At 29.8% G+C, this 25,736-nt stretch overlaps 2 protein-coding genes across 5 annotated transcripts; both read left to right on the forward strand.

The window, feature by feature from the left end:
- Nucleotides 1–603: 603 nt before the first annotated feature.
- On the forward strand, nt 604–13,343 carry LOC120356804 (AP-1 complex subunit mu-1-like). Of its 4 annotated transcripts, XR_005576646.1 has the most exons (4): nt 607–849; nt 9,434–10,571; nt 12,093–12,289; nt 13,232–13,343. XR_005576646.1 is itself a non-coding variant. In XM_039459289.1 (3 exons), exons 2-3 carry the CDS (start codon nt 9,444–9,446, stop codon nt 11,933–11,935), a joined length of 1,209 nt encoding a protein of 402 aa, XP_039315223.1. In that variant the 5' UTR covers nt 604–849; nt 9,434–9,443; the 3' UTR covers nt 11,936–12,067. The 4 variants fall into 4 exon arrangements, 3 of the variants coding, with proteins under 3 accessions (XP_039315223.1, XP_039315224.1, XP_039315222.1); XM_039459289.1 differs by lacking the exons at nt 12,093–12,289; nt 13,232–13,343 and adding an exon at nt 11,855–12,067 and having other exon boundaries at nt 604–849; XM_039459290.1 differs by lacking the exon at nt 13,232–13,343 and having other exon boundaries at nt 12,093–12,439.
- Nucleotides 12,228–15,982, forward strand: LOC105207198. The gene is made up of 6 exons (XM_039459291.1): nt 12,228–12,250; nt 12,317–12,435; nt 12,793–12,925; nt 13,001–13,509; nt 14,549–14,719; nt 15,648–15,982. The coding sequence occupies exons 3-6, from the start codon at nt 12,802–12,804 to the stop codon at nt 15,849–15,851; spliced, it is 1,008 nt and encodes a 335-aa protein (XP_039315225.1). The 5' UTR covers nt 12,228–12,250; nt 12,317–12,435; nt 12,793–12,801; the 3' UTR covers nt 15,852–15,982.
- The last annotated feature ends 9,754 nt before the right edge of the window (nt 15,983–25,736 follow it).

The raw sequence follows: 25,736 nt of genomic DNA on the forward strand, positions 1-25,736 counted from the left end.
ATTTTCAGTTTTAAAATACTTTTTTGAACATTTTTTTACGATTATTTTTGACAAAATTACACTCTCTTGAATTTCGCCTAATTTTGGAAGTCAAAATAGGTAATCATTAATTTTGCTATCGAGTTTATATATACATAATTACATGTATAATTAAATTAATTTTTATCTGTATGTTAAATAATAAAAACAATTATTGAATATTTCTAAAATATATTTAATAAATAAAAATAATGAAATTCAAAAATTAATTATAAAAAATTATTTTAGAATTATTTTGTATTTATATACTTCATTACTTTTTTATTTTTATATATAATTATAAAAAATATACTATAATTATATTATTTTAATATTATTATTATAGTACATTAGTACTTAGTATAATTAATATGTATATTATTGCTTATTAAATTCAAACCTTTTTATTTTATACTATACCAATTTTATTTTTTTAATTTTTACAATTTTTATTATAAGTACATACATTATTTAAATAAATAAAATTTTATAAGATGAAATTAATCCATGGCTCTACACAGACGTCTTTAATATCTCTCGAAAAAATAATCTCGCCGATATATTACCATTGTATCAATTCTTTACATTGCAATGTTTCCTACTGCAGCCGCAATATTACTGAGAGGGCGTTAGCGCGCAGCGAATTTTTCGAGTCACACCAACTCCCGTAAGATCAGCGGTCTTTAATAGTCTCTCGTCGGTGCCTGGGTGTTGCATTTACTGTATTGTTGTCCAATTTTCTCATGTTAATTCCGTGAAAAGGCGCGTATCTACATGTAAACAATACGCAAAGCGCACTTGGCAGATTTATTCGCAGCGTCGTGCATCAAGGTAAATATCGGTACTTCAGAACTTTACAGAATTATCTCGTATCTGGAAATTGAGTCACAGCCGAGTGTCAAATGCACCTTGTATTACCAATTACTACTTCGTTTCTTATAATTTCTCTTCGACAGAATCATTTTCGCAAATTATCACTTTCGCAAACGAATTCACGAATCTCGTCTCGAAATCTCATGTCTCACTTCGGTGATCCTAACCTAAACCTAAACATACGAGCGACGTCGGCTGCATTTAATAAACTCGATGGTTAAGATAGTAACGATTACGATTTTAATCACTTTGCATGGGCGTGTCAAATGCCACGTGTAGTCTTTTGTATTTTTTAAAAGTACTAGAACAACCCAAGCGCGCGCCATTTATTTAATTTCATGTTTACATATAACTAAATATAAATAATAAGAATTTCAAAAATTATACATTCATAATTAAGAATAATACAGTTCATGATGACAAATAACTGATCATGTTCTTGATGACAGATTATGAATAAATAAAAATAAAATATGATTTGATTTATTATTACCCTATTAGTAGATAATGTTTTTTAAATGTTTTATATATATATATTCTTTATTATAATATCTTTTAAATATTAAAAAAATATTGTTTCCTGATAGGATAAATGTCTCTAAAATTATCATTAATAGTAGTATACGTTAATATCACATTCTTGTAATTGTACCCATATGTACCCATATGTACAACTCTTTTATGTTTTTTATATAATCAAAATCTACACAAAATTTAAAATTTAAACATGTTATAATTATTTAGTTTATAATTATTTAATATACAAGACGTTTATACTTAGCACGTGATATGATTGCATTTTTGTATTAAAAACAAATATTATATATAAGTCATCAACTTCCAAGCACACGAGATTATCATATCTCAATAACTTTTGAATCGATCAAGTTCTAAATACTCTCAAACGATGGGTAAAGTTTTACAATAAAAATGTTTTTATTTTTTCTATCCGTGTTCTATGGACAGAGATATCACAATGAAAAGTTCACTTTTAAAATTTTATTTTCTGAGATATACGTGGTCATTAAAAAAATCTTTTAACTTGTGTTCAATTGCATTCTTAATTTCTTTTGTCCTTCATTTAAAAATCTTCACATTTCCCAGTCTTCTTTAAATCCTTTCTATTTTCTACTTTTTTCCTATTTTACACTCTCACAATTCTTCTGCCTTCTTCCTTACATTATTTCACACTTAAAATTTTTACTACAAAAGATTATGTCCGGTTAATGAAATAGTAATTCTTAAAACACAAAATATTAATATATCGTGATAAGCATCCTTTATTAAAAAAACTTTCAAATTTGTGTAAAATTACATTCTTAATTTCTTTCAAATTTTATTTAAAACTTTACCTTCTCCACCTCCTTTAATTACTTTCTGCTTTCTATTTTTTACTTATTTTACACTCACAATTCTTTCTCCTTCTTTCTTATATTATTTCATATCTCTCCGTTTCTCTACCTTCATTGCACATATTTTAAAATCTTTACTAAAAGAGATAATGTTCGATTAAAGAAATTTTCATTTTTATAACACAAAACTTTATAACACGATATGATATTCAACTATTATTAAAAAAATCCTCAAACTCGCGTTCAATTGCATTTTTAATTTCTCTCGTTCTTTATTTACAAACCTTTACCTTTATATAATATAGGTATTCAAAGATTATTTTATTTTACATATATTGAGTGTTGTACAAAAATTACAAATTTATAAAATTTTAATTAACTTAAGCAAGTTAAAATAGCATATTAATTTTTTCTAAGATACAAATAAAAATATTTGTGGTTTTTAAAAAGGTTGAATTTTTCTTCAATTGGATTTTATAAATTCGCCATTTATATCTTTGTATTTTCGGAACTTATTGAGCTAGAATTTTATTAATACATTTGGGTGCTTGCATTTTATTATTTATAAACTTTTTTTTAATAATTTTAGTATTTTAAAATATTAAATATTAATTGTATCAATAATTATTTAAGAAGATAATTACTACAGAAATTTTAAAGAGATCTTTGTGTTGTTTATATAAACAGGCATAAATAATTTAAAATAAATGACTAACTTGAGAAGATTATATGGGAATAATAACTGGAAATACTATCAACGTAAAACATGTTGGATTAGAATCTATATTGCAGGATCCGTGATACACGTAATAAATTAAACAATTTGTCGAAATAAACAGATAACATAGATAAAATTATATTAGAGAAATTTTTATTCTAATGACACAAAATATCAAAATATCATGTAATAGTAGCACATTATTAGAAAAGAACTTTCAAACTGGTGTTTACTTGATGTCTTAATTTTTTTTTATTTATACTTTATTTAAAAATCTTAACCTTTTCAAACACGAACAATTACTTTCTCCTTTCAATTTTATTTCCATTCTACACTTCTTCGATACTTTCTTCTTCCTTCTTTCCTTTTTCTATTATTCTATTCAAAAATCTTTATCGTCTCCAACAACTTCAATTCCTTTCTCCTTTTAATTTTATTTCAATTCTAAACTCCTTTGATCCTTCCTCCTTCCTTCCTTTCTTCCTTTTTATAATATTCTATTAAAAAATCTTTACCATCTCCAATAGATTTAATTCCTTTCTTCTTTCAATTGTATTTTCATACAAAATTCCTTCAATCCTTTTTCCTTCCTTCCTTCTTTTTTATATTATTCTATTGTATTTCTATACTTTCTTTCATCTTTAATACTAATTTTTAAAAAACTTTACTAAAATGGATAATATTTTATTAGAGAAATTTTTATTTTTATGATAATTATCAAAATATCAAATAATATTCAAGCATTATTTAAAAAAAAACTTTCGAACCAGTATTTAATAGAATTTCAAATTTTGTTCACCCTTGATTTAAAAACCTTAACTTCTTTAAACACCTTCAACTTCTTTTTCCTTTCAATTTTATTTTCTTTCTAAACTCCTTTGATCCTTCCTTCTTTCTTCCTTGATTTAGATATTATTCTAATCATAAATCTTTACGTTTTTAAACACCATAAATTCCTTCCTCCTTCAATTTTATTTTCATTCTGAACTTCTTCAATTCTTTCTCCTTTCTTCCTTTCTTTTTCATATTATTTTATTCTTCTTCTTTTCTTGCTCTTTAATACACATTTTTAAAAAACTTTACTAAAAGAGATAATATTATATTAGAGAAATTTTTATTTTTATAACAAAAATTATAAAAATATCACATTACATACACTCGTTATTAAAAAAAACCTTCAAACCAATATTCAATAGCATGTTTAATTTTATTCGTCTTTGATTTAGAAACCTTAACATTCTTAAATATCTTCAATTACTTTCCTCTTACAATTTTATTTCCTTTCTAAACTCCTTCGATCCTTCCTGCTTCCTTCCGTCCTTTTTATATTATTTTATACAAAAACCTTTACCTTCTCCAACACCTTCAATTCCTTTCTCCATTTAATATTATTTCCATTCTACAGTCCTTCGATCATTTCTCCTTCCTTCCTTCCCTTTTACATTATTTTATTACTCCTTTTTTTTTATTTTACATGTTTAAAATTTTCTTTACTAAAATAGGTAATATTTTATTAGTAAAACTTTTATTTTTATGACACAAAATATCAAAGTATTATATAATATAGACCCATTATTAAAAAAAGCTTTAAACTGATGTTTAATTGATGTCTCAATTTTATTCATTCTTATTTAAAAATCTTAACTTTCTCCAACACACTTTCAATTCCTTTCTACTTTCAATTTCATTTCTATTCTATACTCCTTAGATCCTTCCTCTTTTTTTTATTATTATTTTATTCCTTTCTTTTTCTTTATCTTCATTTAACATTTTTAAGAAATTTTACTTAAATATATATTTTATTAGTGAATCTTTTATTTTTATGTCAGAAAATATCAAAATATGTAACATTTGCTCATTATTAAGAAAAGACCTTTAAACTGGTATTTAATTAATGTCTTAATTTTATTTATCCTCTTTTTAAAAATCTTAATATTCTCAAATACCTTCAATTCCTTTCTCTTTTCAATTTTATTTCCATTCAAAACTACTTTGATCTTTTCTCTTTCTTTCCTTCCTTTTTATACTATTGTATTCAAAAATCTTTATATTCTCCAACCGACGGGTCCCGATAGCGCACATCCTGATAGCACACAAACCACTCACAATGGCAGATGCTTAGAGATTTTCCGTAGGTTGGGTTAGATAAGTTAAGATAATTGGTTGGTGGGCTATCGGGATGTGTGCTATCGGAACCCTCCCTTCTCCAACACCTTTAATTCTATTCTTTTAATTTCATTTTTATTCTGAAATCCTTGAATCCCTCCTTTTCCTTTCCTTCGATTTTACATTATTCTATACCTCTTTTTTTCTTTATCTATATTTAACATTTTTTAAAATCTTTAATAAAATATGTAATATTCCATTAGAAACTTTTATTTTTATGGTAGAAAATATTATCGCATAATATTTGCACATTATTAAAAAAAAAACTTCAAACTGGTGTTTATTTCGTGTCTTAATTTTATTCATCCTTTAATTAAAAATCTTAACATTTTCAAACCTTCAATTACTTTCACCTTTTAATTTTATTTCCATTCTAAACTCCTTCAATCTTTCCTCCTTCCTTCCTTCCTTCCTTTTTGTATTATTTTACTCAAAAATCTTTACTGTCTCTAACATCTTCAACTCTTTTCTCCTTTCAATTCTATTTTCTTTCTAAACTTCTTTGATCCATCCCCACTTCTTCCTTCCATTTCATATTATTCTAATTAGAAATTTTTACTTTCTTCAAAACCTTCAATGCCTTTTTCCTTTTAATTTTATTTCCATTCTACACTCCTTCGATATTTCCTTCTTTTTTCCTTCCTTTTTATGTTACTTTATTAAAAAAATCTTTACCTCCTTCATCACAAATTTTTTTTTTCTACAATTTCATTTTTATTCTGAATTCCTTTGAACCTCCTTTCTTCCTTCCTTCCTTTCTTCTGAATTTATATTATTCTTTTCCTCTTCTTTTCTTCATCTTTAATAGTAATTTTTTTTAAAATTTAGCAAAATAGGTAATATTCCAATACAGAAATTTTTATTGTTTATGACAAAAAAAAAATAAAAATATTACACGATATTAAAAAAAAATTTATACCAGTATTCAATAGCATTCTTAATTTTATTCGTCTTTTATTTAAAAATTATCATATTCTCCAATACCTTTATTTTTTTTCTCCTTTCAATTTTATTTTCATTTAAAACTCAATCAATTCTTCCTTCTTCCTTCCTTCTTTTTTATATAACTCTATTTAAAAATCTTTACCTTTCCAGAATATTTTCAATTCCTTTCTCCTTTCAATTTTATTACCATTTTACACTCCTTCAATCCTTTCTCTTTCCTTCCTACCCTTTCTTATTATTCTATTTCTCTTTTTTTTTCAATAACTTTATTTTACATTTTTAAAAAATTTTACTAAAATACATAATAACTTATTAGAGAAATTTTTATTTTTATGACACAAAATATAAAAATATTATGTAATATTTGCCTATTATTAAAAAAAACTTTTAATCAAGTATTTAATTGATGTCTTTACTTTATTCATCCTTTATTTAAAGATCTTTACCATCTCCAACACCTTCAATTCATTTCTCCTTTCAATTTTATTTCTATTTTAAACTTCTTTGATCCTTTTTTTTCTTTCTTTTTTTTTTGTATTATTCTATTCAGAAACCTTTACCTTCTCCAAAACTTTCAATTCTTATCTCTATTCAATTTTATTTCTATTCTACACTCCTTTCTTTTATATTATTCTATTCTTCTTCTTTTCTATGTCTTTATTTCACATTTTTGAAAAACTTTACTAAAATATGTATATAATAATCTATTAGAAAAATTATCATTTTTATGACAAAAAATAACAAAACATTATGTAAAATTCGCCCATTATTAAAAACTTTTAATTTGGTGTTTAATTGATGTTTTTACTTTATTCATCCTTAATTTAAAAATCTTTACCTTGTCAAACACCTTCAATTAATTTCTCATTTCAATTTTATATTGTACTTCCATTCGAAACTCCTTTGAAACTTCTTCCTTCCTTCGTTCCTTTTCATATTATTCTATTCAAAAGTCTTTATTTTGTCCAACAACTTGTATTCTTTCCTCCATACAATTTTATTTACATTCTATACTCCTTCGATCCTTCCTTTTTATATTATTCTATTTCTTCTTTTCTATCTTTATTTCACATTTTTAAAACACTTTACTAAAATACATAATATTCTAATAAAAAAATTTTCATTTTTATGACACAAAATATCAAAATATCATGTAATATTTGCACATTATTAAAGAAAAGTCTTAATCTGATGTTTAATTACGTCTTTACTTTATTTATTTTTTATTTAAAAATCTTTACTTTCTCCAACACCTTTAATTCATTTTTCCTTTCAATTTTATTTCTATTCTAAAATTTTTGATCTTTCTTACTTCCTTCCTTCTTTCCTTTTCATATTCTATTCAAAAACCTTTACCTTTTACAACACCTTGAATTCCTACCTCCATTTAATTTTATTTCCAATTTACACTTCTTTGATCCTTCCTTTTTATATTATTCTATTCCTATTTTTTTTTATATCTTCACTTCACATTTTTAAAAATTTTACCAAAATACATAATAATCCATTAGAAAAATTTTCATTTTTATGACACAAAATATCAAAATATTATGTGATATTTGCCCATTATTAAAAAAAAAATCTTTAATCTGGTGTTTAATTGATGTCTTTACTTTATTCATCGTTTATTTAGTAACCTTTACTTTCTCCAACACCTTCATTTCTCCTTTCAATTTTATTTCCACTTTAAACTTCTTTGATCCTTCCTTCTTCCTTCCTTCCTTTTCATATTATTCTATTCAAAAACCTATACCTTCTCCAACACCTTCAATTCCTATCTCTATTCAATTTTATTTCCATTCTACACTTCTTCAATCTTTCCTTTTATATTATTCTATTCCTCTTTTTTTTATATCTTCATGTCATATTTTTAAAAAATTTGACTAAAATACAAAATATTTTATTACAGAAATTTTCATTTTTATGATACAAAATATCATGTAATATTCGACCAATATAAAAAAAAAACATTTAGTCTGGTGTTTAATTGATGTCTTTACTTTATTCATTCTTTATTTAGTAACCCTTACCTTCTCTAACACCTTCAATTCATTTCTACTTTTAATTTTATTTTTATTTTAAACTTCTTTGATCTTTCCTTCTTTCTTCTTTCCTTCTTTCCTATTATTCTATTCAGAAACCACCTTTACTTCTCCAACTCCTTCAATTCCTATCTCTATTCAATTTTATTTCTATTCTACACTTCTTCGATCCTTCTTTTTCTATATTTTTCTATTCCTCTTTTTCTATATCATTTCTCATTTTTAAAAAATTTTACTAAAATATATAATATTCTATTACAGAAATTTTCATTTTTATGACAAAATATCAATATACCATGTAATATTTGCCTATTATAAAAAAAAACTCTTAATCGGATGTTTAATTGATGTCCTTACTTTATTCAACTCTAATTTAAAAATCTTTACCTTCTCCAACACCTTCAATTCATTTTTCTTTTTAATTATTCTATTTCCATTTTAAACTCTTTTGATCTTTCCTCCTTCCTTCCTTTCTTTTCATATTATAGAATACTATTCCATTCCTTTTCTCTTCTCTTCTTTATAATCATTTTACGTTTTTAAAAATATTTACTAAAATAGATAAAATTTCATTAGAAAAAAATTTTAAAAATTTATAAATATTTACTAAAATTGATAATATTCTATTAAAAAAATTTTTACTTTTTTAACACAAAATATCAAATATTACATGATATTTACCCATTGTTCCTTTATTTAAAAATCTTTAAATTATTACCTTCTCCACCTTGTTAAATTCCCTTTTTCTTTCTGTATTAGTGCCACAAAACTCTTCTTCCTTCTATCATTAATTCATTTTTATACTTTTTCTAATCCAACTTCACAATAATAATGTTTATATGCGAAAGAACATTTTAACAACAATAATGTAATAAATGTTAAACGAAATCGCTATCTAAAAATAAAGTACAACACAAAGTATCAGTTCTTTCTAAAGATAATTTTTACAACTATAAATAAAGACGTTTATTAAAACTTATCTGAAACAATCATGAAATCCTCCAAAAGAAAAGAAAAATTTTTAGATGCAGGAAACAAAACCAACACAATAAATAAATTTGTAATAATTAATTTGATAATATAATAATATTACACTATTAACCTCTTTATGCATGTAACAGTTATTATGTCTATTACTGTTAACACGATCTCCGTTATGACAGCCGATCACGAAGTTAGCACAACGATAGAACCAATCAGCACTTCGGAAAAGCGACAACAATGAATTCGATAATTCGAGAATTGATTCAATACATTTTTTCAGAAAGGATTTAAATATTGGTAACAAAGTTAACCTTTCTTGTTTTCTTTACTTGCAGTCTGGACAAGATGTCGATGTCAGCAATATATATTTTGGACGTGAAAGGCAAAGTGTTGATTTCGCGAAACTATCGTGGCGACATCGAGACTGGTGTCATAGAAAAGTTCATGCCACTGGTGATGGAACGCGAAGAGGAGGGCAATGTTACACCTATCATTCAGACTACGGAATGTACATACGCCTACATAAAATATAACAATCTATACATCGTGTTCACCACCAAGAAAAATGCTAACATATCCCTAGTATTTGTATTCTTGCACAAAGTGGTGCACGTTATGCAAGAGTATTTCAAGGAACTGGAGGAGGAAAGTATAAGAGACAACTTTGTTGTTATTTATGAGCTTCTGGATGAGTTATTGGACTTTGGCTATCCTCAAACTACCGACAGTAAGATTTTGCAAGAATATATAACTCAAGAAGGTCACAAACTAGAGATTCAGCCCAGAATCCCGATGGCTGTGACCAACGCTGTCTCATGGCGGTCAGAGGGCATTAAGTATCGAAAAAACGAGGTCTTTCTTGATGTAATAGAGTCGGTGAATCTCCTGGCAAATGCCAATGGAAACGTCTTGAGCTCGGAGATTGTAGGTGCAATAAAGATGAGAGTTTACTTGTCAGGTATGCCGGAATTGCGACTGGGCCTCAATGACAAAGTTCTATTCGAGTCAACAGGCCGTGGCAAGTCGAAATCTGTGGAGCTAGAAGACGTCAAGTTCCATCAGTGCGTTAGACTTTCTCGATTCGAGAACGACCGGACGATCTCCTTCATCCCACCGGATGGCGAGTTCGAGCTCATGTCATACAGATTGAACACCCACGTGAAACCACTGATATGGATCGAATCTGTGATCGAGCGGCACGCTCACAGCCGAGTGGAATACATGATAAAGGCGAGGTCGCAGTTCAAGCGCCGATCCACGGCGAACAACGTGGAGATCGTGATTCCGGTGCCGAACGACGCCGACTCGCCCAAGTTCAAGACCACGATCGGCAGCGTCAAGTACTCGCCGGAGCAGAGCGCTATAACTTGGATTATCAAGTCTTTTCCCGGCGGCAAGGAGTACCTAATGCGAGCGCATTTCGGGCTGCCATCGGTAGTCGGCGAAGACGTCGAGGGCAAGCCGCCCATACAGGTGAAATTCGAGATACCGTATTTTACCACATCCGGTATTCAGGTACGATACTTGAAGATCATTGAAAAAAGTGGCTACCAGGCGCTACCGTGGGTGCGTTACATCACGCAAAACGGGGATTACCAACTGCGGACGAATTAGCTACACGATTACGGGGCTGATGAGTAACTCAGGCTCTCGGGCATCTTTGTCATGTCCGAGTACGACGACTAGAAGCGCATAGTATATTTTTAAGAGAATCGGAATTGATAAACATTTAGCCATATTGAACTCGAATATGAAATACTGGCCAGTGAAAAAACGCGTGAAACGCGATGTAAAAATAAATCGAATTTTGAAATGTTGATTCCGCATTTTTTTTGAGAAAATTTACATTTTGCACGATTCATTGTATTTTAATTTTTCTATAGAATGGTCTAATGTATCGAGAGATCCTTCAAGAACTTTTTACATCTGAAATATACTAGATGTGTGCGAATTAAGCATTTGTGAGATCGAATCGAATATCTGATGATATGTATATTTGAAATTGAATTAAATTAAATTTGAAATTTTAATGTCGAATTGAATCTTAATCAAGTTTTCGCAGATTTACATTGCATGTTAATTTAGAGATAATAAAATATGTTCAGTAACGTTGCAGATCCTTTTTAATAGACAAGAAAATTACAAAACATGAATGCTAAGTAAAAATTTATAATAGATACTGTAGACATTAATTGTATTATACTGATAAATAAGCATATGGTACAACTTATAATGTTACTATCGAAATGTGATAGTATTTTAGTGTTTTATCAGGAAAATATAATGAAGTAGTTTCAAGGTTTGTTCTAAATTCTATAAAATCATGATACAAATCTATAAATTGAAACAAATTTACGAAGACAATTGTCTATCATGTACACAAATTTTTGAATAGCTTGTAAGATTTAGAAAAATTTTAGAAATTGACAATCAGACACAAGAATTGGCATTGACGAGATTGATCGCGCAGGAAATATAATTAAAACATTAAAATAGGCGATTGATTCAAAATCGAATCATCGACGATTCAAATTATTCGAATTCAAATCTTTCCATTCGAAAACGAATCAAGTCGACTCCATTTGAATTCGATTCGATCCAAATTCGAATTATTCGCACACCTAAAATACATTTGTATTTTAAAAGTACTTAATTCAAAACGTAATTCCATTCGGTGCCGTGACCTTCATATGTGTCTCTATTTTTTTAAACACGATGAGAGCGGCAGCGTCTAATAAATAATAATCTTGTGACAGATTCGTGTAAATATAATGGTAATTTTTTCTAACATTTTCCTTCGACGAGGCGAATTTATGAACGGGCAGAAGCTCGATTGATTCAAACTAAAATAGTATTACATGAACGATTAACTGTACACCAACATCACGTTTAATAATCGCAATATTACTGCTGTATGTCATTACGACATTAATGTAAGATAGCATGGAGATATATTACATTTTTAAAAGCAGGGGGTACAAACTCCTATTCTAGATAGGAGACATGTATACAGTAGTGCCATCTGTCTCTGGACTCGGATGTAGTTGAACTAAAATAGATCACGTGATACGGAGTGGGAGTACGCGCCAAAGAATATCTCATTATTTTTTGACGCCAACCGAGCAAGTCTCAGCAAGTCAAAGCAAACCCAAGTGAGTGAGAGTGAGCAAGAACGAGCAATAAAAACAAGGGTAATTATCAATATAATTATCTATCAGTTTTTGGCACCAATCCAAAGAATATCTCCTTATTTTTTGGCGCCAACCGAGCAAGTCTTATCAAGTCTAAACAAACCCAAGTGAGTGAGAGTGAGCAAGAACAGGCAATAAAAACAAGGGTAATTATCAATATAATTATTTATCATTTTTATCACTAACGGGTATTAATAACAATAATAATAACAGTAGAAGCAATAATAGTATATTAATTTAGTGCTCAATCTAACCTAGTTTATCTCTATTTTCTTTGACTATTTTCTTTGATATTTAACTAAATATTTATCTTATATTTATGTTATATCTACTTATAATTTGTTTTATATCTTTATAATTATAACTAATTTAATTATAATAGATCTATAATTAACATATAATAATAATATTAGTATATACTTACATATATTTAAGTTGCATATTTTGCATGTTAATGGTTACATGATTAGTTTATTAATAAAATATATTAAATTTTCTTACAGTTAACAAAAATGGTGTGGAAATGTTGCGTGCCGGGATGCACATCATCAGCAAGAGTCCCGAGTCATAAGCTTCCCACCCAACATATTAAAATGCAGGCTTGGTTAAAAACAATCGGATTAGACAACTTGATAAGTAAGTAATTGCTTGAATAAATTATGTTAAATATTTTTTTGTATTTAAAAATTAAAACAATTTTTTATGTTACAGATGCACCGAAAAATGTCACAACTAAATTAAGAATTTGTACTTTACATTTCCCCGAAGAGATGATAAAACCATATGGGCAGAAGCGATGTCTCAAAGACAATGCAATGCCAATATTGTTTTTAAATGCAAATGTGGCAGATGGTGCCAATATCAGTTTTACTGATAATGGTACTATTGCTACATTGCAACCTTTGGATGATGTTGAAGACAATTCTGATTTTGTGCCAGTAGCATCAACGTCAACAGCCGAAGAAGTACAACTTATTGATAAAATAAAATACACGAACATCACTAAAGACATTGTTCCAAGAAGAATCACCCAGCTTCGAGCCAAAGTACGACGCTATAGAAAACTGCTGTCCAAAAGGAACAAAACCATTTCCAAATATAAAGAAAAGGGAAAGGATATACGTCGTCGCAGAACTTGGGAAGATGTTACTGCGAATTTGTCCGGCGTTCAAAAAACATTCTTTGAGATGATTTCTCGTAATTTTTCTCATGCACCAGAGGTATGCTCATTAATTAATAAAAAGTTATTCCTGGGAAAATTTTTTTTATTTACATAATCATGCACAGATAGCATAGAGATTTAAAAAGAAATAAAAAAAAAGAATTCTGATATCAATTCAGAATTTATTCTGAGATGCAAACAAAAATTTTTTTTGTTTTTTTTTTGTATCTCAAAATAAATTCTAAATTGATGGCATAAGCTTAAATTCTTTTTTAATTCTCTGTACTATCTGGGCATATAATTAAATAGAAAATATATATAATTAATTATTTTAATATATATGGGCAAAAGTTATATCTACAATTATATATTATATTAATATATAATAATATATGATTAGATATAACATTTGCCCATATATATTAAAAAAATTTTTTCCGGGTTATACAAGAGGTTAAAAAGGTAGTATTTTTCGTACATATATATCTTTTTATATAAATTAGTTTTATTTTTAAATGTTATTTATAATATATTTGTTTAATATATATGCTTAAAGTAGTGCTTTATATATGTATAACAGTATTTTACATATAGTAGTTGCTTTATATATTTATAATTTATAATTTTTAGATAAATATTTATAAATATATATTTTTTTTATGTATTCGTATATTTGTTATATATTCATAACATGTTTAATGTTATGAATATATATGTAGGATCCATTTATTCCCGCAAGAAATATAAAAATAGATACAATAATATAATCAAATTATATTTTTTTAGTATATACTTGTAATAGTGAAAATTTTATTCCGGCATGTTTATTTACACGTATAAAATTCATTGTAGTACACTGCATGCATGCTTATATGTGCTTATAAATTTTTCTTTAGCAATTTAGTAAGCAATGTAATTAAGTGCTTTATCTATCATTAAGTACATCACATACTAAGTATATTGTAAGTATTATTTCAGGTAATATTCCCGAATTTTGAAGGATTCTGTACATATAGAATGTATTTAAAAAGAATAAAAGAAGATTTGTTGTATTTGATAATACAACAAATTTCTTTTATTTATGCTTTTATTTTTAGGAAAATAAGGCTCTCAATGCCTCTAGGAAAGCAAGGTTCTCATTTGTCCCATCAATATTAATATCATTGAATGACAAATGTGATAATAAAAAAAGTAATAATTACTTCGTGGAAGAAATGCAAACGGTACGGATGTCAGGCGACATTCAGAAATCCGTTATGCTAGAAGAAGTGAGTTTCACTGCAACTGTAACTTGGTTTTTTTTTCTTGCTATCGGTGTTTTGTATCTGCTCGATTTCTATTGTCAATCTGTTTTCATGTTAACAAATTTTGTTATATATTTGTGATATTCCGTCATCTTATATAATACCTTGCATGAAATTTTGATATGCCTTTTGCTGGCACAATTTATTAACTTTGAAATTTGTTCAAATAATACATTCATGCTTGAGTGGAGATAAAATTAGAAAAAATAAATATTACAAATATGAAATATTTTAATTTTATAATATGTTAACACAATATTCCATTATGTAATTATAACCTTTTATTTCTTTGCGTGATTTTTCAGCACATTTTTTTGAGAAAATTCTGTCTACGCATGCACGAATATTAATATTTTTAGTGTAGAAGAAACCACATCTGATTGCTAATTATAATTTGTTAATATAAAGATATACCGAAAACTGAAACTTTGGAATTTTCTTTATACAATATATATATGTGTGTATACACACACACACACACACACACACACACACACACACACACACACACACACACATTCTTATTTCTGATTAGTTAATTGTACGTAATGTTGTATTTTGTCTTACTTTCATAGAATGCTTTTTGCTAATCTATTTATTGAAATAAACTTTTTCATGTCATATACTGCTTGAAATAATTTTTGTTGTTGTACATTCATGTATTAATCAGTATTTTGCCTCTGGTATGGTTTTGCATGAAATAATATGCTTCTTGTTATTTTATATATTTATTGCATTAGATTATACTAATCATGATATATACACATTTTTGGTTAACACAATTTGGCAGAAATTTTATGCATGTGTATAATGTATATTACATTTATAGAAGACAAATATTTTTCTAATATTTGTGTTCATGCATATATTTTTACTTTACAATATATTCTAGGGACGTCGATACGAAAATAAAGAAAAAGCTTTAGCTTTAACTTTATACAAAACGATGGGAAAGCGTGGCTATAATTGCTTACGAAATGTTTTTCAACACATCCCGTCAATACAAACATTACAGTTGGTACTTCAAAAGATTCCTTTAGCTTCTGGATTAAACCCTTTGATTTTGCGACATTTGGAAAATATATCCAAAAAATGACAATTAAGGATAAAGTTTGTATCCTAATATGGGACGAAGTATCTATACAATCTAATGTCATGTACGATGTGCGAAGAGATATTATATATGGCTATGAAGATTGGGGCAACAATCGCACAAGCAAAGTCGCAGATCATGCTTTGGTATTTATGTTGCGTGGATTAAATACGGAGTGGAAAATGCCAATATCCTACAACTTTTGCTCGAAAACGACAAATACAGCCCAACTAATTAGATGTATCAAAGAACACATACATAAAATAAGCAAAGCAGGTTTCCACATAATTGCAACAGTCTGTGACCAAGGAGCTACAAATACAGCCGCTATTAAACACTTATTATTACAAACAGATATGAAACGGAATTTAGAAAAAAGAACACAAGGTAAATAATTTATATTAATGATATTTCTATGCACATTACGTATAAATATATTTTTTAAATTATTATTTACAGCTCAAACTTTTGAAGTTGGAAATGTAGAGATTGTTCCTTTATACGATCCTCCTCATCTTATTAAAGGAATAAGAAACAATTTCTTAACCAAAGATCTAGCGATTAGCTGCAACAGTTTTCAACGTGTAGCATCGTGGGATATCGTGAAGACAGCATGGATAATAGATAAGAAGATAAATATAATACGTCCACAGTTAAAAAAAATAACACAAGAACATATTATTGAGGACAAAATTAAAAAAATGCGTGTTAAGTATGCAACGCAAGTGCTGAGTGGAACGGTTGCGAGCTGCATTGAGACACTTACAAGATCAAGATGTAAGTTTTATTTAATATAGATATATATGTTAAGCATCATAATAAGATGAATCTGTTCACATCAATAATTTGTTTTTTGTAGGTACCGTGCAGATTGATAATAATGAGGTAAAAATTGATATGGAAGAAGGAATCGCAACAGCAGAGGTAGTGAATTTTTTTAATGATTTATTTGACTCCGTGAACAGTTGTGACGTAAAAGACAACGATTTGCGATCTCCCGTGGTAGAGGACAGTGTACATCATGTGTTTTGGACGAATGCAAAAGGTATGCTCAGAAATTTGTCTTACGTTGACAAAGTAACACGCGAACTTATAAAATCAGTGCCTAGTTTAAAAAATTGGTTATTAACTATAGACGGTTTCGAAAAAATTTGGAAAATAATTCATTCGAATTTATATCTTTTAAAACGCGTTATTGTAATCAGGATCCAATTGAGAACTTTTTCGGTCAAATTAGAAGTCATGCGGTTCGTAATACAAATCTAACACCTAAACAATTTGAAGATTCTTTCATTACTCTTCTAGTGAGTAACATGAAATCAGTATCTATTGTTGGCGGTAATTGTGAAGCTAGCCAAGATTCCTTTATGTTATTTTCCCTGGAAGAGTATTTGGAAGATAATCTTTCAAATGTTGAAGTTAGTGATGATAACGAACCACATGAAATGTTTACTACTGTTGTTGTTAGCGAAGAATCAAGTACGGAATTTTTACCAAATTATTTAGATGAAGTTATTACCGTCATTGTCAAAGAACTTAATTATTGTGAAGAATGTAATGATAGTTTAAAAAGTAATGAATTTTCAGTATTTGCAAAACAAATAGTAAGAAGGATTATTAAATTGTTAGACACGCGATCTTATCGTCGTAATATTTTAAAAGTATTATTAGAGCATTTTGAAACTTGGAATGTAGATACAAATTGGCATATGTGTATAGAGCATCATTATAATATATTTAAAGTCACAGTACGCATAATTTCAATTAAAATATTAATATGGTGGTGTAAAAAAAAAATTCATTGATATCAAACAACGATTTGGATTCTGAATTACATGTCAAGGGTATTATGGAAATAAGGAAAGCGCGCGAAATATATAAGTATAAAAAAAAATGTATATTAAAGAAGAGACATTTAGGTAAAAAAAAAAAAAAAATGTATTATGTATAAAAGATTGTTACTGTAAGTGTGAAGTGTGAATGGACAGTTTAATGAATGGTGTAGGTAGGATTCTTCTATTCTGGATCATCTGTCCTGAAGAAGTCATGTTTTCTCAAAAGGAAGACATGCCTTCAGGTCGGAGGAGGTGGAGATGAGATCAGAAGAAAGATCGGCGTCTTATCGAAAGAGAGACAAGTCGCATCTGAGAAGAAATTTAGGAGTGTGTATGATGAAAATCTACTTTTGCCCTAAGAGGTGAGGTATTATTCGAATTGAGAATATCTTCCTCGGTGGAGTTAGATTATCCTGCAATGAATTGCGTTGTATCAAAATATTACATTTGTTTTATGAGTGAAAAATAGTATGTATGTTTTCAAATGTATTGTAAAGTATTTTTAAGTTGTATGTGTATGTATGTATGCATATATATATATATATATATATTTTTTTTTTTTTTTTTAATGCGTTGTCAAATATTGTTCAATGTATGTTATTGTATGTATGTATGTATGTTGATGTATATTATGTATATGCTTTATTTGTATTAATTATTTTTTGTTATGCGTGAATGGTGATGTATGAGATTGATGCCGTGGTGCACTTAAAGTGCTTTGCATCATATTTTTTAACCACACCGGATATTTAATATTTCTATATCCGACAGTCCGCAGTCTGCTAAGTGGGACGGGAAAATATGTTGCATTGCATTTTTTTAATATACCCAATCAACGGGGTATACAAAGAAAAATATGTTAATGTTGTACATTCTTGAGTGATGTTAATAATTTCTGTTATTATTTTCATTATTTAAAATTGTGCAGAAAAATAACTTACAAAAGTGTTTTCTGGCTCCTTATTAAGTTTGAACACTTTTGTATAGGGTGTTTCTCAATGCAATTTAAATAATATTAATAACAACAAAATTTAATACAATCACTCAAGAATTTAGGTTTTAGTATATGCTATATGCATATAGCTATGTGCGCGCGCGCGCATAGATTTCTATATGGCGGCTACTCCCCACTATTGGTCACGTGACCCATTTTAGTTCACTGTCTCCGGGTCCAGAGCCAGGCGGCGTTGAAGAAGTCGTCCCCTCTGTTTCCAAGAGGGGAGTCTGTACCCCCTGTTTAAAAGAACCAACGCGAACAAGTTATTCGGCGATCGATCCTATGGCTTTCCTTCTTTTCCGCCGTAGCACATCGCTCCCCGTTTCTTTAAGAATTTTCCCAACCCACGGAAAATCAAACCGGGACGGCCGTAAGCGTTTCCGTCGATACGGCGCGGGGGAAGAAAAAGAAAACGACAGATATCTCTCGTGAAAGAACCCGTGTCGCCGTTCGCGCGGCGACGTGGGGCGCGGGGTAGGAGGACACGAAAACGCGATTAGAGCGAAATGGAAACGGCGGAAGCCCCGAAATCTTTTTATTTCGGTCCTCCTCTTCCTCTGTCGCGCGCGCGGACGGCGGCACCACCGCACCCTAGAACGCAGTTCGCGGTATGCAAATTTTTTGGCATGAGTGCACGAGCGTGTAATAATTTTATGGAAATCAGTAGTCCCGCCAAGTACTCGCAGCAAAGTTTCGCGCGCGAGCAACGCGATGCGAGTCGAAAAATATATAGCGGCCGGGAGGAAAAAAAAGCCCCTCTGCGTCTCTTTCGCTTCGTACACCGCGTAAGGTGACGCGTTCCAGATACGTCGGTATCGAGAATAAAACGACGACCTCGTGCTTATCCCGTATTCATCAGCGGTGCCGGACGGATTTTTTTACTTTTCCTGTCCCTTTCTTTCATTCCAGCCCGGCCCGGCTCAGCCCGGCCCCGTCGTTACGGTCTGCATAATGGCGCGCCGGAATGCAACAGTCGCAGATAGCGGCGGTAATGTTCGGTTACTGTATAGATAGTAATCAGCAGTGGAAACGGGTGAAAGGGGTTGTTACGAGTGAATTAGTGGGTCCGCGAGCGCGTGCAACGTGTTCGAAATATTGCGCCGCGGCGTCCGAGCACGAGTTTGATATGACAAATTTTTAATTGGAAGATCGTACACGTCCATACAGCACAGAAGCCCGCAGCGATATTGCATATTGCGGTGCAATGTCGCAAAGACTTTTCATGCAACATTACTTCAACAGCGGCGTTTCAAAAATATTGCAAAAAATAATGTTCCTGTATCTCGCCATCAGACAGACGCAACCTAGTTCTATTTCTGTGATTAAAAAACCACACAAGATAATATTAGGTTATTTGATGCAAAAATACTGTCGTTTTTAATCTTCAACTTCAACTCGTTTGGTCCAAATGACGAACATTTGATTGATCAATATTTAGTTCCTCTGCAACTTTTCAAGTGGTTTTTAATGGTTCCGCTTCAATTATTGCCTTCAACTTGGCGTCCTTGTTAATGGCTGCAGGCTATCCCCGATCCTCATCTTTAAATTCTCATCTCTGTTACAAAATTTTTTAAACCATTCTACTGTTCGTTCGTTTGTAATTCCCTGACCAAATGCCTCTTTAATTTTTTGATCCGTTTTCGCTGTTTTAGAGTCTATTGTAATTTGAACTCGTGTTCAAAAATTCCTCGAAATTGCTTTTTTTATTTTTAATAATAATTGATCAACACGGATAAAGTGACTTCCATAATTAACAGAGTGGAATCTGCGCTTGAATATGATACAACATGAACATAATTAAATATAACTTTATTGTAGAATAAAGTCAAAGTTTAAAACACTAAAACGACATTATTTTTGTATCAACCTAATATAAAAGGTGCTGCATTAGATTTTTCATTCATATTTTAATGAAATAATTTGTTTCCAAAAAGGCTTTAAAATTCAATTAAAAACGAAAGTAAGTGAGAAGTATTTTGACGGTAATTTTTTTACCCACGTAAAAGTTTAAGGACATGTGATGCTCTTAAAAATATGTTGGTATAATAACACCTAAAATATCAAAAACACTAAAACATATTGCAATATTGTTGCAGCAACATTTTGTAATCTTTTAATCTTGTGAAATATTTCTGCGATGAGCAAGTTTTCTAATTCATCGATAGGTTAATCACATTATATAATGCAATTTTGTTTTATGAAAGCTGCATTTGCGCGTAATACGATTGATTAATCGATGAATTAAAGAACTCACCTTGTTGCAATCTTCTGTGCTATAGACGGTGACTCTGATAGACACACTATGTAAATATTGCACAATAATGACATATCATAAATTGACGAAAATTTGATAAAAAATGCACTAAGATGATATATCGCAGCAGTTTTTCGCCGAAATAAAATTTTTAAATAATATTTAGCAAAATCCAAGCTTGAGGTACAAATATTTTACAATAAAATTACTTAAAAAATCTTTTAATTTTTTATTTAAAATTTAACCATGCTGAATGTATAAATTTGCTGCTACAATATTTCTACATTATAATTTAGGAATAATTATGCATTTTGTAAACATGTATGGATCAATTATATTTTTAATGTTTTATACATAGTACAGCTAAAATATTTTTTCAATTATTAAACATGTTTTTTCTGAATTAAATTTTTTAAATATACCATTAATATATGAGTCGTCATTATCAAATTTTGCTAAAATAATAATTTGTAATTAAATGCGTAAACTGCAGTTGATATTTAAAAAAAAATCAATACTTGTACATCTATTTTTGTAAATATTCCTTCATAATTACAAGCTATAATGTTTATGCAAGATTTTGTCATAAAATATTGTCCTATCTATTGAGGGAGAAGAGAATACGAAATGTTGTCCAAATAATTTCTTTCAAAAATTTTTCCTAATTTGTAGGAAAATTAAAAATAATTAAAAACAATTTTTTGACATTTGTCGATTCTATCTCCGATTGTTTAAAAATTTATTAAAAAGTTCATTATTAAATAAATACTCAAAAACTGAACTTTTTTGCAAAATTTATATTTTACTTGTAAATTAGAATATTTTTAGCAGGAATAAAAAAAATTTAGCTAGCATTATTAGCAATAGATTTGTGAATTTTTAAACAAAATAATCGCCAAATTTTTAATGTTTATAGAATTTTATTTTATAGAAATAGTATGTAAAATCTTATTAGAAAGAGTAAATCAAATAATAACACCGTATGTCGCACTGCCAACTCGAGATAAAAACAGCGATGGGATTTTGAGCCAGCGATAATAGTTCGAAATCTTTAGCAGCTGGCGCGCAGTCAGTCTGTAGTGGAGTGGGGATGGCTGCATGCTGGCTGCAAAAAACATTGCTGTTTCGAGCCCGAATACTGCAGAAACGTCGTCGGCGCGGTCGGCGCTCTGTTGTCGCACACACACGAAACCGCGCTTGTCACGCACCGGCATAAATGGTGTCTCTCCGCGCTGACGCTCGGCTACCGACACACGCGAGCTACGCGAGGCGCGCACGTACGTGTTTGGCGGCAGCGCGGCGGAGGTCGGGGTGCCGGCAGAAAGTAGTGGGGGGCGTTTCGATACCGCATCTTCCTCGCTCGACGCTGGATCGAGAGAAAAGACACGGAATCGCGGCGCTCGAGAAGCTGACAGAAATGGTATCCCTTGCGCCTATACGGCTGATATACGGGATACCGCGGTTTGCCGCGCGCTGTTGTAATTTTTAATTGCATAAAGAAATTTACCCGGATACGAGTATTTTTTTGAAAAATAATGTAAATAGAATTACGATTTTTAATAATAAATTAAAATTATGTCATCGCGGCAATACAGCACTTACACGAAGAAAAAAATTTTCTTCATCTAAGCAAATTATGTCTGTTTAAGATAATAAATATTTCCTAGAAGATTTTATATTGTTGCTTATATATGAAACAATGAATTGTTGAGTTGACATTTAATTTTTTTCTGTACAGTAATACATTAAAATTATGTCATCACGGCAATATATTTTAGCTTCAATTTGTGGGACTATTACTTTACATAGAGACATTATTTTAATTAATTAATTAATGTAAATCTCTTTAATTACTTATTAAAATAATCTGTATTCGAAAATAATTTTAATGTGATTAATTTATAGATATGTTAACATTATCGGGCAAGCCACTTTACTTTGTAATTGAGGTAAAACAATACTCGGAGAAGTGACAGATTTCTTCATATTTTGACGTTACAAATTACTATATGAAATTTAAGAAAATTCAGACGTTCATTCGGGTCCTCTCTCAGAGTATTGTTTTACGCCAATTACAAAGTAAACTGGCTTGCCCGATAATGTAAACATATCTATAAATTAATCAAATTAAAATTATTTTCTACTTCAGATTATTTTAATAAGTAATTAAAGAAATTTACATTTATTCATTAATTAATTAAAATTATGTCCCTATGTAAAGTAATAGTCCCACAAATTGAAGTTAAAATATATTGCCGTGATGACATAATTTTAATTTATTATTAAAAATCGTAATTCTATTTACATTATTCTTCAAACAAATATTCGTATCCGAGTAAATTTCTTTATACAATTAAAAATTACAAAAGCGCGCCACGAACCGCGGTATCCCGTATACCGGCCGTATAGACGCAAGGGATACCATTTCTGTCAGTTTCTCGAGCGCCTCGATTCCGTGTCTTCTCTCTCGATCCATCGTCGAGCGAGGAAGATGCGCTATTGAAATGTCTCCCACTATTTTTTGCCCGCACCCCGACTTACGCCGCGCTACCAAGAAACACGTACGTGCGCGGCTTCGCGTGTGTGTGGCAGCCGAGTGGAGAAACATCATTCTGCCGGTGCATGTACATACGTGTCTCGCGGAAGCGCGGAAGAGATCAGGAAGCAGACAGAAACTTGAAGAGTGAGAATCAAAATTTTGCCTCCGATTATAGAAGTTAAGAGGATGCTATAGTGACCGAAGAACTTCCTCGACGTCGGCATTGCAGATTATTTTTCGAGGGAGACCAGGCTATCGCTCTTTGTCCAACGCATAGATCTGTCTTTGTTTTTCGATTATTTCGCCATCTGCGAAAAGACCTATTAACTACAGCCACTGCTCTTCTTGCCATCGTTTACGTACGCTAAGCGAAATTTGGACACGTACAGCTGTTCACCTATTAAACTTTTTTGTTAGGTTGTTGACTGAAACGATACACAGTCAGTGTTGTTTGTTAGAGTTTTCTGAAGTCCGCCCTGGTCTCATTTTATACATACGAGCTATAGAACGTCAGTAAATAACAAAAATTAATCTTGGTTGACAGATCCACGAGTCGAAAATAAATGAATTTTTAACTTTTTGATCGATTTTCTCATAAAATTTACCAGAGCAGACTTTGTTTTGGTGCGTACTTTTATTTTGCAAAAGGATTTTGTGATCTGTAAAGCCAATTCAAAAATTAATGAACACTGTAATGGTCGGTAATTTCCGTCAGTATAGCATCCTCTTAAGCAATGTAAAATGTTTGAACAAAATATATATAAGGCATTATAAAAATAGTGATTATCACCTTTTGAATATATATAATATACATTATACAATACACACATACACACACGCACGCACACACACACGCACACAACACACACGCGCGCGCGCGTGTGTGTGTGTGTGTGTGTGTGCGTGGATGTATATGTATGTATGTATTGTATGTAACGCTTTATGCAATAATGAAGTTATTCAATACTAAATTAGTAATTCTAATCAAAGAAATAAAGAGTCATGCGCAAGATCTTAATGCAAATTATCCATAATGTCTTCTTTTAAATTACAGTGTAATAAACGTTTCGATCGATTCCTGTATTGAATCATCAAAACATACTAAAAAAGGATCCAGTGCATTTAGTTCATTAAGATTTTTCATATAAATATAATTTTTTTATGTTTGAAATTATGACAAATCAATATCTTATATGGTTGAATTTGTTTTTTGTTTTTTATGAACTATATTATTATGTTAGTACAAATATACCAACCCATTAAAAAAAATGGCAATTTTAAATATATTTAAAAATATTATGCATATACTGCAGTACCATTACGCAATAAATTATGTTACACGGCGAATCTAATAAAAAGTTCAGTTTATCTAAAAAATCATTAAAGATAGAAAAACATTTGTTATGAAAATTATAAAATAATTAAGAGAACATATTTTAATGATTTTGAGTAATCTTAAATGTCCTTGGTTTTCGTACTATCAGTAAAAAATTTTTGTAATGGAAATTAGTATCTTTAAGTATATAAACCAAAAAAAGTCATCTAATAGTTTGCAACAATTGGTTTATTATGCCAAGAAATGTTAAAAGTCAACCAATTCTTTTATTTTTTTAAAGGTATAATAATAGTTTAACATATTAAATAGAGTGATCTTGAAAAAAATAAAAGCACAATTAAGACTACTTCTACCAATCCATTTATTTTCAACAGTTTATCACTTCGGAAAACATAATATAAAAAATAAAACATTTTTTGCGAAATACATTTCAAGAATTGGAAGAAATAAGCAGAAGAATTTTAAATAATAAATTAATCTTTTGATTTAATAGACAATCATATGAAACTATATTCTATAATATAATAATTAATATTTCATATAATTGTCAATTAAATCAAGAGATAATTCATACATTAATTCCTGTTTTATCTTTTACATTCTTTTCATTGAAGGTTTTGAATGATAAAATGATGATTTCTAATGATAAAACAGTGATTGCATGAGGTAAAAGTTTTCATTAACCTATCGTCCGAACAGTCAAAACAGTCGATAATATCACTGCTCTTCAATTACCGCCGGGCCCCCGGGGCCCCCGAGATGGTCACGAAAATTTGCCCAGGGTTGACGGTCTTTAATAGTCTCTCGTCGGTGATAGCGTAAGACCTCTGGACCAGACCTGTGCGCAGTTTTATTTTATACAGGCGGCGGCGGAATCGGCGGCTGATAATTTATCGGCGGCGGCGGCCTAGCGCGGCGGCGCAAAGG

Source organism: Solenopsis invicta, unplaced genomic scaffold, assembly GCF_016802725.1.
Source record: "Solenopsis invicta isolate M01_SB unplaced genomic scaffold, UNIL_Sinv_3.0 scaffold_185, whole genome shotgun sequence".
Taxonomy (NCBI): Eukaryota; Metazoa; Arthropoda; class Insecta; order Hymenoptera; family Formicidae; genus Solenopsis; species Solenopsis invicta.

Coding starts and splice junctions, on each gene's coding strand:
- LOC120356804 (XM_039459288.1), top strand. CDS start 9,444: ATGTCGATGTCAGCAATATATATTTTGGACGTGAAAGGCAAAGTGTTG.
- LOC105207198 (XM_039459291.1), top strand. CDS start 12,802: ATGGTGTGGAAATGTTGCGTGCCGGGATGCACATCATCAGCAAGAGTC. Junction 13,510..14,548: donor ATTTTTCTCATGCACCAGAG/GTATGCTCATTA, acceptor TTTTATTTTTAG/GAAAATAAGGCTCTCAATGC. Junction 14,720..15,647: donor AATCCGTTATGCTAGAAGAA/GTGAGTTTCACT, acceptor AATATATTCTAG/GGACGTCGATACGAAAATAA.